Source organism: Geospiza fortis, unplaced genomic scaffold (assembly GCF_000277835.1).
Source record: "Geospiza fortis unplaced genomic scaffold, GeoFor_1.0 scaffold279, whole genome shotgun sequence".
Classification (NCBI taxonomy): domain Eukaryota; kingdom Metazoa; phylum Chordata; class Aves; order Passeriformes; family Thraupidae; genus Geospiza; species Geospiza fortis.
This window is the reverse complement of record NW_005054352.1, coordinates 1,168,073-1,180,916: the sequence shown is the minus strand read 5'-3', so window position 1 is coordinate 1,180,916 and position 12,844 is coordinate 1,168,073. Positions and strand designations below refer to the sequence as shown.

The window sequence follows — 12,844 nt, the reverse complement described above, 5'->3', positions numbered from 1 at the left end:
AGGGAAAGGGTGTTCTAAAGATTTATTTAGTTTGCATTCTCCTCTTTTAATTCTTTTAATATTTTTTTCTTTTTGTCTTTTAAGTTTTGAGCCTATTTTGCCCTTATAGTGTTTCCTCCTAATCCTTATCTCACACCATAAGCCTTTTGGGTTTTTTTCTCTCCCCCACCTCTGCTCAACTATAGCAGAGGACAATGAGTGAATGGTTTTTCATGGCTGCCTGGCATCTAGCCAGTGTCAAACCATGACATATGGATACATAAACGGTCCCAGCTCTGGCCACTTACAGGGTTGTAGGAAATGATAAGAATAGCTTATTCTTTGATTTGTTGTTGTTTTCCTTTTCAAGTCAAACATAAGACATTAGACCCCAAAAAACTTAGAGTGACAACTTCCTCTCAACCCAAGAGACTCATAAGATCGACTTGAACCAGTTAATTTCATTCATCTTCAAAAATATGTGCAGAATGTGTCCTGAAGGATGCACACATTCTCCATTTTATGTTCCCCACTGTATTTACAGCATAAAAAATTTAGGGAATGCTAGCAGGAAGATGTCTGCTTGGACAAAGTTTGCAATAAAGAAAACAAAAGTAAGTTTTCACCTCCACATGTTCTCCTGAAACTGAAAAGAGCCAGTCCCTGTACTACCATGTTTGCAGCAGAATTCAAAGTCCATGTTTGCCAGATCTGCACACTGCTTGGCCAGACATTGCCCCTCTCCACATTAGTTACGAAGCATCAACAAAGAGTGGGGATCTGTTTTTACAGGCATTGCTCCAGAAACAGTTTGGGAGCCCTTTAGCCATTTTTTAAATATTGTACAAATAGTAAGGGCCTTCTGAATGTAGGCAATACCCCACATCATACAGACATAACATTTTAACAAGAAAAATTGTAAAGATACTGGCTTTTTGCCACACAGTGAATATTGGTACAGTTTATGGTTCTTTTCTTTTTTTTTTTCTTCATTGGTAACAATTGCCTAGTTATCAGTATTGCAAAGAGTTAATACAGAGTTGAAACTTTGGCATCATTTAAAGCCTTGGATCTTCAAGTTCTGTATACCCATTTGTTGGATTTTGATCCAACAAAAGCTTAATCATTAGAGCAAACATATCAGAAAAAAAGCAACAAATTCTTTTAGGTTCGTAAAATCAGAATTGTACAAAGGAAGAGAATGCTAATAAATAGTCTTGATATGGACCAAAATAGTATAATTATTTGTAGTTTTCTTCATACGAATATAAAACCAACAACCCACTTCCAAAGAAACCCCAAAGGGTTATTCTGAGCAGATGAACCTTCCCTGATATGACTTTTACTCTAAGTCCAGGTGTAAGCAGTTGCCTCTAGGCTACTTGGATAAACCTTAGTAGATAAGACTAATGATGTGAAGTCAGCTCAACATTACTGTGATGTAACTGAGACACTGACAAGCAGTTCCGTTGGGTATTATATAATCCAATCATGCTGGTCGCCATTTTTGGTATACTTATCACACTGTTTTATAATACTACAAGTGGTGGAAGATTTTATTTAAGCAACAGGTAGTCCACACCCTCCTTAAATATATATAAATGTATATACACATGCATATATCATTGTCCTGACTGTTCCTGACTTTCCTTGAAATATGTCCCTCTTTCCTTACTATAAGCTTAAGGAACACTGACAGCATTGACAAATTCAATACAGATAAATGCAGTTTATGCAGCTCTAGTTGCAGCTTGTTAGAGCTTGAAAACTTACCACAGTCCTGCTTGATATGTAAGTAGGTGAAATTGCATACATTCAATTTACCAAACAACTGGAAGTGTCCCCGGTTTGTCACTCCTTCATTGTTGAGAAAAGATAATTTCCTTGTTAATCAGTAAAATTAATTTTCTGTTCGGAGGGCTGCAGTACATTGTAATAAGTTATTAAGGGTAATAAAATTGTAGTTTACTACAGTAGGAGAGTCCTTACAGTAAACACAAGATTTTGTAAGCGATTCACACAAAAACAATGACTGTGAGAATTTGAAAGATAGGCTGCAATATTTTCATCATGAGTTTGGATTAGATTACAAAACTCATAAACCAGGAAAAATATGAGGATGATGGAAAAATTTAGTCACCTCATCAAGAACCTAAAAGGAACTGTGCAGGGAATACAAAAAGTTTGTCTGGCCTTGTCTTTAAGAAGGGCAAAAAAGTTGGATGGATATAATACTTCTCCCAGCAATTCTCCCATTTACAACTCAGGAGCTTCCCTAACCAGACAGAGGGCTTTTTTCCCTATTTAGTAATCTTCAGGGGACCTTTCTTTCACAAAATCATACTGAACTTTGTAAGTTGAGAAGAATTATCAGAAGAATAAGGAACTCTACAGTAACATCATAAGATTCAGGTAATAAAATGCCAGATTGCCCAGCTGAAAAAACTGTAAGCCTTGTGCTTGTTGTTTGGTTTCCTTATAGTAAAAAAAAACAAGAAACAGTAGGAAACAAAACATTAAACATTTCCAAACAGTTATGATTTCACCAGTGTTTTAAAGTTTGCAACAAATGAAACCCTTACAATTCTTTATTTCTGAAATAAACTTCATAAAGAAGAGGAAGACTGGGGACAGTTTAAAGTTTCATTCTCTGTTGCATTCTAAGGCATCTGGAGATGTCCCTGCTCATTGCAGGGAGGTTTGACTAGATGACCTTTAAAAGGCCCTTCCAACCCAAGCCATTCTATGATTCCATGGTTTGTAATGACCTCTTGGGAAAATAATTTCATTATCTCCTATGTCTACACCCAAACATACTGCAACCTAAGCAGGCTGCTTACTGATGTCCACAAAGAAGTTCAACCACATAGAACTTTGGTTCCAGTAAGGCAGTGCACGCTTCTTCAGAAATAAGAACTGCAACACTTGTCAGGCTTGTGTGCCTGAAAGGATTGGACAAGTCATGATAGATACTAAATTTTAGAACATGGGATGAAACTGCCTAAACAAAAGAGAAAAATTATTTTTCAGTACCAAGTGTATCCTGTCCATAAACTCCCTTTGTACGCATGAGACACCTCTTTTGGAAACCATGGGAAGGGTATGTCTGCCAGCCTCTGCATCTGAGAACACTAAGAGCCATGTGGCCTCTTGGTAGTCCAAAACTGGGAGGACAAGAAACACTGAAGAATAAAGGAGTGGAAGCAACTGTGAAGATGAAAAAGAAGACAAGGAGGAGCCTTGCACCATGACACACTGTCATACTTTCAACGGTTCACCTAATGATGAGCAAGTTGAAGAGCAATGGCAAGTTGAAGATTGAGATGGATTCAAACATGGCACTGTAACTTCACTAATGAAGTGACAGTTCCCATGCTTAACGTCTCATCCCTGTGTAGTGCCTATTGATTATTAATTAATAGCTTGATGCTGTCTACTACAACCTATTTTACCAGGCAGAGAGGAAGCAATAGAAAACCTCCTGTACAATTTCAGGCAGTGACTGCTCATGGTGCATAGTGAAAAATTATTGAAAAATGCCTTCCTGTTAAAAGGAGCTTTTTTCTTTAAAGCGAGGAAAAGCAATGGGCAGGCACTTAGAACATCTACTAACTGAAATACCAACAACTCACTTAAACAAATGCATCAAAACAGAAGTTCCTTCCTTCCTTCCTTCCTTCCTTCCTTCCTTCCTTCCTTCCTTCCTTCCTTCCTTCCTTCCTTCCTTCCTTCCGCCACTTCCTTCCGCCACTTCCTCCTGCCTTACTTCCTTCCTTCCTTCCTTCCTTCCTTCCTTCCTTCCTTCCTTCCTTCCTTCCTTCCTTCCTTCCCTGATATTAGACAGAACAAGTCTGAGCAATGAAAAATGTTAAACTAAATATAAATTAAGAAAACTGAAAATTATTAAATAATATTAATGCTTTGATGTATATTGCAGAATATGTCTTTGCAGAAAATATCTATATGATTTAACTGTGGAAAATAAAGCATGAACAGTGCATTCATAATGTATTGAAATGCCTATATTCTCACCACTGGTGTGTTGGTCCATATTTTTTTTTTCCATTTTCTTTATTCTTTTTAATGAATAAGAAATTCAATAAAAGAGGCAATTGAATAATACAGCTTTAATTGTATTCTGAGTTTACATATAAATATTTACCTTGTGTCCTCTCCTTAGGCTGTTAAACTGCAACTGATAATGCAACTTTAGTAGGTTTTAAGAGTTTTTAGTCTACTGCAAAACCTGAAAGGTCTTTATAAACATTTTTTACCCAGAAGACTGGGGAGAGTGTGTTGCTTCACAGAATTTCAACAATTTGTGAGAGCCCTAAATTAGTAAAATATTTACAGGCTATTGCTTAAGAAGTCACCAGTTAAACTTAGCAATGTAAATAAAAAAATGCCACAACAACGTTTTTTTAAATAAGCTTGAAAAACAGTGTTCCAAATCCTTCTGGCTTGGTTTTCTATTGTTTTTGACAGCTGCAGAAAAAAAAAAGGGGGGTTGATAACAGGATTTTGTGGCCAAAATAAAAAACAAAATAAAACAAACAAAACAGATTCTTCTCATAAAGTTCAAAGAAGGAAATACACCACGAAGAAAATGTAATCAATGAATCATAACAAAACCACTGAATCCTGACTGGGAATGTTAAATGTGCAGAATTTAACAGTACCAGATACTGAAGACAAGAAAGCTAGTAGATCCATGTCCATGAAATTGAAGTGGAAAAAAATGTTCATTGATAGTTTGTAGAAGTAGGAAGTTAAAAATGCGCCAAAATATTTTGTTCATTTCTATTTTTTGATCTGCCGATCCTTGTGGCAAGGAAAGTTTTCAAATTAAAGTATACTTTCTAAAAGAAAAGCACATATTCCATTAAGTATAACAAATACATCACTGCTTCAAAATCATAAAAGACTAGCCTCTCTAACCTTTGCACTAAATCTCAGGGTTTTGGCAAACTTTCACATACAACTTTAAGACACCTTGTGTTATAATAAAAGGGGAAAAAAGGGCCTTTTATCATAGCTTATGCTATTACTGTTATGCAGGGAACATGGCACATCCCAGAAAAGTAGCAAATCAACAGAATAAAGAAAAATATGAGCCTACTTATTTCCACATAAAATTATTGAAATGCACAGTTGCAAAATATTAAATGAGTGCTAAAATTGCAACTGTGCAATCACAACTCATGGATGTGATCTTGCTTCTGCAGACTTCTTTGAAGGAAAAAAGCTAATTTAGACATGTGACGCATAGTGCAAGCAATCTAAATTACACGAGAGAAGAGTTATTTATGTTATTACCTTATTCAGATCTTAGTTCTTTATTTCAGCTTCTAATTATGCTTGCGCATTTTTTCCTAATAGAATTTGTAAGGCAAAGGTTTGAAGGCAAAGATTTGTTTTTCTCCTAATCACAAAAAAAGAAAAGCTCCTGGAGCATTATGAAGACAAAAATATTATATACAGTGTGTGTGCTGAATACTGAGAATGCATATAACTCTTAGTAGGTGTAGGCAGACTATTTAGCATGTTCTGTTGTGACTAGGAATTGCAAACTGCTAACACATTAAATATATTTGGAGACTGGAACTAGATGATCTTTAAAGTCCCTTCCAACCAAACAATTCTATGATTTCATGTTAAAGAAATTTATATGAAGGAAGCTGAAAGTAGGTAGTTAAAGTTTTGCTACTAAATATCCAAGGCATTATTCATGAAGTTCTATTTTGACAACATAAAGTTTTAATCTTTATATTAATTCTGGCACTTTTGCAATTATGGTATCTGATTCAGGTAAGTTGTACTGCATATTTATGAGCAGGGCATGCCAGTGAAAATTATGTCAGTTCAAGATTTATTCAATAAATGAAGCTTATCTATTTACAATTATCAGGGGGGGAACAATCAAGTTGTTCTGTTACATTTTTAAATCTTTCTGTGAAATTAGGAAAGGTTAGCAAACAGAAAACAAAATCATTTATATTGGATTGCTGTCTTGTTATTATTCGTTTTCTGTATTTGCATATTAGGACCTGTCTCTAGTGGGTTTTCACAGGGCTCCATCCTCAGCCCTGTGCTCTTTAACATCTTCATAACTGACTTAGACACAGGACCGGAAGGAACACTAAGGTCACAGATGATACAAATGTGGGAGGATCTGTTGACTCTTTGAAGGCAGGGAGGCCCTGCAGAGAGATCTCAGCCAGCCACAGGAGTGGGCACTGGAATGGGCAATCACCAACCACATGAAATTCAGTAAAGGAAAGTGCCAGATTCTGCACCTGGGGTGGGGCAACCCTGGATGGATGGACAGACAGACGAATGAGACGCTGGAAAGCATGCCATGGAAAGGGACCGGGGGTCTTAGTCAAATACAAGCTGAATATGAGTCACCAGTGCCCTGGCAGCCAGGAGGGCCAACTGTTTCCTGTGATGCAAACTTAAATATTAGTTAGCCCAAAGGATGTTTATCCAATGAATGCTCTGACTTGGCTCCTGTCAAGGCTAACTTTTGAGAAGGTAGTTTCTATATATAGGAGGACAGTGAGCCAACAGAACAGGTTTGCTGAAAGGCTGGCAAACAGAATCAGTACAAAGTGAGGACTCTTTTTAAGCAAATTCAATGCCTACTTCTGAATGACTACAGAGACAGAGCTAGCATTCCTTGAAAATCATCTTTCCCAGTTTTTTCAACCTTTCACACTTTTCTTTCCAATATTCACTGTTGAGAAGGAAAAGCTGATTGCTCTAAGAGATAACTAATTCTTGACTCTCCCACTGCCCTTTCTTGAGCCCTCTACTGTCGAGGAAAATTCCCTGAGCTAAGTAAACTATATCAATCACCATGCAAGCCAACATGACCAGTAACAGAAATTCTGGAACAGTAAAAAAGAGCATGAGAGGGCAAAGTCACATATTTGCTGCTGCAGACAGGGTAATGAGAAATGTGCATATTGCTCAAATTAAGATTTGGCCAACCTATTTACTTGTGTTTATTCTACACTAAAACCTTGATTTAATAATATTCTTTGACAGTGATAACCAAGTCACAGTAAAGAGTATAAACACCTTCTAGGAAGATCACAGACCACTGCCAAAGGAATTGGCACCAATCACTAAGAGATTTTTCCTGGGCTAGCTGTCTATACCATAGCTGGGCTATGGCATTTTCTTGAAACTACCAGAATAGGGTAGAGACTGACAAGAGGAGCCACCTCTGCGCATATATATCAGAGAGAAATTAAAGAGTGCAACTAAGGTCTTGGATATCATCAGACCTTATCCAAATTCATACAGATCTTAGTCAAGCTAACACTGCGTCATTAAAAAGGACAGAAATATTTGCACCAATGTTCAGATTGTAAATACTTAATATTTATTATAATTTTCTCAAGAAAGTAATATATCTCTGCACCCCAAAGATCAAAAGATTATTTGCATTAGGTTTTAAAGCTCATTTTCTTTTTACAAAATACTGTGAAGAGAATAGAAATAGTCTAAGCTTCCCACAGAGTGTCCTATTATTATTAAAGTATTGGTATAAGCTTTATTTTGGGAACATTGTAGTTGAAATTGTTCTGATAGAGGAGGCTGACTGAAACTTCCTGTTTTGCACAAGACAGATTTTTCCCTTCAAGCATGTTTTAGTTGCAAGTAGCATAGGAAATACCAAAACAGAGGGCATTAACTCCAAATAGTCCAGGGCACAGAGCACCAGTGCTTGGCTTCACAGCCACAAAATACGCTGCAAAACACAATCACCAAAGCTGTGCCGATCACCTGGGGTTGAGCAGGAGGTACAGCCTGCATCCATAGGTGATCATGCTCTGCAAGTGGGCAATCATTGCACCTGAGCAGCCCCAGCCCTCCCTGGGATAGGATGTTCAGTACCTCCAGCCAAAATCTAGTATGGGGACACAGCAGGGCAGTGCTCTGTTTTATTTCTGGTCTTCTTTTTAGGTAGACTAAACTTAGTTACAAAGCCAGTGATACTAATTTCTTGTTCTAGGTTTTACATATTTTAAACCCCCTCAGACAGTTAAGCATCAGCATAGCTTTGATCATGAAAGTACTTTCACAGACATCAAAGGGACATTAGCAGGTGTAATCTTAAAGTAAGTGCGTAGGTATCTACCGAACCATGGTTTCAGGTGGGGTTCTCTGAACTGGCAAGAACAGTTCCTACCATTCAAAAGTACAACTTGTTTGCCAACAAATCATACCTGCTGCATTTGTTCTTCCTCTGAAAATATCATCATATGCCTTCCATTGAGGAGTCACCTGATAGGCATGGATGAATACCACAAAAACCACCACCAAGCACATTAATGGCACCAGAGCAGCAGTGAAGAGAGCAGCATAGGCATTTGGAATGAAACACCTGATGGAAAAAAATGGAAAAACATGTTGTTGATAAGCACAAGAGACACCTTGAAAGGCCACAAGTAGAATAGAGAAACAAATATTTTTTAAAAAGGATGTGCTTTACAAACCACAAATTCTTTAATTCTGTTCCCAGAGTAACCTTGATAGGTTTGTTTGTGTTCTGTTGGATCTTATCTCATCATTATATCTTAAGAAGTATAGCTTTTGCTCTTCCAGTATGCATGTTATATTGAGCTTAACCAATTTTGAAAAAAATTAAACTTGAAATGAAAAATACTGTATTTTAACAAACTACATGCTTCTATATTCATTTAAAGTGATCATACTTAGTCACCAATTTCTAAAAGGACATTACAAAATTTTCTATACTTAGCTCCTGAAAGCACAAATTAAGTTTTGAAAAAGATATTTTTAAAATAAATGAACAAGTCCTAAAGACAACATAACTCTTCTTTCTCAAGTTATTTGCTCACAGAAACCAAATGCTCACTCCCTCCCCCTTTCTTTTCCCCCAGTTGTTCAGTCTCTCCTTGCCCTTTTCATTTATTTAAGTTATAATTATTTTTAAAGATGTGTCAGGAATATTAATTATCCCTGAAAGAGTCAAATTATGCATATATGATGATGACTTGAACAAAAAGGAGATGATAGTTAAAGAGAGCTCTCAGGAGTGTGAGAGATCAGGGTTTTCTCTGCTCTCCCTGGAGACCAGTATGGGCTTTACAGCCACTGACCCACTCTACAGATGACGCACAACAGAGCAGCCCAAGGGACGGCGCAGGAGTCAGTATGTCTAGAGATTATGTGATCACTGCCATCCCTATTAAGAGGGTGTAACTTACAGCTTTTCTGTTTCTTAGATCAGCTCATCTAAGTAAGCTTAGCATTGATGCTGATATATGTCTGAGAGAGGCCTAGGTACGTTTCACTGACATACCTGGTGGATAAACCTTCTGGGTTTGCTTAGGTGTACTTTCATATACTGTCATAAAGTCAAGATTGCATCCTGTGTTGTATCTTTCAGAACAGCAGTCATGCATACTCAGTGAATCCCAAAAATAATTTCCAGCACAATCTAGATACCTTCCACAGCTCTCTGCAGAATGCAGAGGCTCGGTCAGACACCAAGCTTAGATATCATCTGATAACATAACTGAACAAGTACGTATTGGGGAAAGTAGGAACTCTGCATTGTAATTCAAAGTGTTTGTTCCTTTCCTCATAGAAGAGATACTTCAGTCCTTTGCTCATCTTGGAGGCCTTCACTGGACCTTGTACAGTCTGTCCATGTCCCTTTTGTACTGAGAAGACCAGAACTGAACCCAGCAGTCCAGGTGTGACTTCATGAGTGCTGAGCAGTGGGCCAGGATCATCCCCCTTGACCTGATCTCAACATGGTTGATATGGAACACAACATCCCATCCATTTAATCTTTCTAATTTTTATTATTTCTTAGGTATGAAAGTTATTTTTTTCTCCTAATGCATTCTTGAGTTGGCACAATTAGCACTAAGAAAAGAAATTATATCACCACAACCTATGCTGCATTTAATGATTATACTGAAGGCAAGAATCTTAGCACAAAAACAATCATATTTAAGTTCTCAAATCTGTGTTTTTTCAACTTGATGAATTTTTGTATTTCAAAGATAATATACACTCCAAAAAAACTACCAGAGTTTTTGAAACTTTATTGTGAACACTCCTTTATATTCAGTTTAAAAAAGCTGGTTTTTTGGGTTTTTTTGTGATGGATCACTTTTACAAATAACCTTTGATACCTGCTCTAAAAAATATACTGGAAAGTTATGTAAAGAAATACACAAAGCCATATTAATCTTCAAAGCTTACTTTGAATTTTTTTCTTGAAGCAATGGTGTGCAGGGCAATGACAACCACGTCATCCTGTAAGATTTATTCATATATAGTCATGCAATGACCTATGTTGACAGATATATTCTATTATAGAAATCATATGGGATAACATTACAGGGACCAGCTGCAATTATTTATTGTACTTAATACTGGGGACACAGATATTATTCCATTACTGTGACACATCTGTCTCATGGAACTACTGGGTATTGAGTATTCCTAGCACTGGATAGAAATATTAGAAAAATACCCCAAAATATCAGCTAAGCTGATGTTTCAGAACACAACTACTCTTTAGAAGGCCCTGCAAGACTGATGTAGAAGCTAAAAAACTACATAATTATAAATCTTATTTGTCTGAAGATGAGCATTATTTTCTGAAGTAATTTCCTTTCCTAGCTTTCCAGCAAGTTTTTTTTTTCCCTTTTTTTTTAGGGCCCTAGATTTCTTTAATTATTTTGTTTTGTTTGTTTTGAATTTGAGTGATAGCAAAAAAACCAACTAAACAACCAACCGACCAATCAAAAAATTCTATCCACTGAAATACTGCCTTCTGCAAAAGAGACAAAAAAACAAAAAAACAAAACAAAACAAAAAGCCAACAGAAAACCAGCAGTTTTAGCTTCTTCAGTTGTCATTTTATTATGGAGATACCATGACTTCCTCATAACACTTCCTTTTATCAAAATGTATTTTTTTCCCCTCACCCTTTTGAGTATTTTTGATCCCAGCTTAGGTCTCTTCTAGCATTGGAAAGACAGCTATTTAGCTTTTGTCCCCAGCTGCCATAAGTCTTGCCCTTCTTGACTATTGTTATCTGACTGGAGGGCTCAACTTTGGTTCTGTGCTGACTACTTTGTTTTAATAACTGACTTTGTTGATGTCTAATTTTGTTTTGATTGCTATAAATTTCTCTGTTAACTTTGTGTGAGGACTTAAAGAACACAATTGCATGTCTCAAAACACTGTTCCTATGAGAAAAACCATCAACAGGAATTTGAGATAAGTACCTTTTTATAGAAAGCTGATAACAAAAACTGACGGAACATTTAACTGCCCCCATAATTGCTTGTATTTTTTGTTTATCAATTTTTGTGATTTTTTTGTGTTTTAATTGACAGGAACTTGTTGGGAGACCAAATATTTGTAAGATTACATAAGAAAAAACACTGAATGTTTTATTACTTTGATTTTTGCTGTGTTTGTCTTTTTACTAAAAAAATCAGTGGTGTGGGAAAAGCTTTTACTTTTATCTCATGCATGTATTCTTTTATTTCTACCAGTAGAGAATTAGAAAATTCTACCAAATTTAGAATGAGAGTTGGTTCAAGAATTTATGCATATTGGAATCATGCAAACATGTATTAACCTTGCAAGTTCTGCCCCAGAAGGCCTTTATTTGTCATGACTTGGCATAATTTTTCAGAAACATCAGAAGAATTAATAAGTAACCTAAACAATCTTAACAAAACAAAAGAGAATATGACATGGGAAATAACTGAGTCTCCCTTCCTAAATTAGAATGATGGACAGTCATGGACTAAAAATAGCTGATGGATAAAATTCAGAAAAGCCTTTTACCACCTATCAAGACCTGTAACTCTTTTTGAAAATACTTGTATTCTCACATTAATATGCCAGATCTACTGTAAGGTTTTCTAGCATGTGTCCTGAGAGATTATTTTAACCTCACCTCACTTCTTCTATCTATTCCAATCAATGTGGTAACTATAGTACACTGTGGACCACACATGCTTCCAATTCATGGGTGCAATTTCCTGCAGTAGTAATTGCAAAGGAATGTAATGAGAGCAACTTTCCCGCTGAAAATAAAATTTAAAAACAATAATAATAAAAAAAGAGAGGAAAAAATAACTAAATTTGAAAGGGAATTAATTTCACTTATTACTCCATCAACAGTAGCCACAGCTTTTTGTGTCAAAATTAAATCACAACTGAGCTTTAATCTATCCTCTGGAGAACTGAGTATAGGCTCAATTTGAAGATGTGTTTGTCTGAAAACCTTTTTGCATAAGAAACTTTTTTTTATATGAGAACTTTTCATATTTTATATGAGAACTTTGTGTGCTAAAACTTAATTTCTCATGATATATAGAATTACCCAGTGGGACAGGAATGCGAGTCCCTTCCAAGCCAGAATATTCTGTAATTCTGTCATTATCTACAAAATTTCTCCAACTATATGCTGATGTGGTTGAGAAAGAACCCTATTTTGAAGCCTTTAAAGTACATGAAGATACATCCTCAACAAACCTATTCGCACCTGTTTCAGCATGCAAAGGTAATCATCAATTGTGCTGCGAGACCTGGTCATCCCCTTGAGTTTTGGCTGACTGAGAAAATGCATGTCATAATACGTAACATGTGTGTTTGTTTGGGATACCCCTGTATGGAATTTAAAAATCAACACTTGCTGTGTAATTCTATGGCTAATTTCAAGCCCCAAATGTACCTAATAGATAGCTGAACTTGCAAGACAAGCCACTGTACATCACTTGGATTAGTCTGGGGATATTCTGATGAAAAGTGACCCTAACTCTGCATGCTGGTCTAAGGTGCAGGATAGTAG

At 36.4% G+C, this 12,844-nt stretch overlaps 1 protein-coding gene across 1 annotated transcript in view; it reads right to left on the bottom strand.

The window, feature by feature from the left end:
* ADGRV1 (adhesion G protein-coupled receptor V1) overlaps nt 1-12,844 on the bottom strand; it is a 280,024-nt gene that overhangs the window by 35,935 nt on the left and 231,245 nt on the right. The window contains exon 86 of the mRNA XM_031058954.1: nt 8,217-8,374. Coding sequence (XP_030914814.1) covers nt 8,217-8,374 — 158 coding nt within the window. The remainder of the gene's footprint in view (nt 1-8,216; nt 8,375-12,844) is intronic.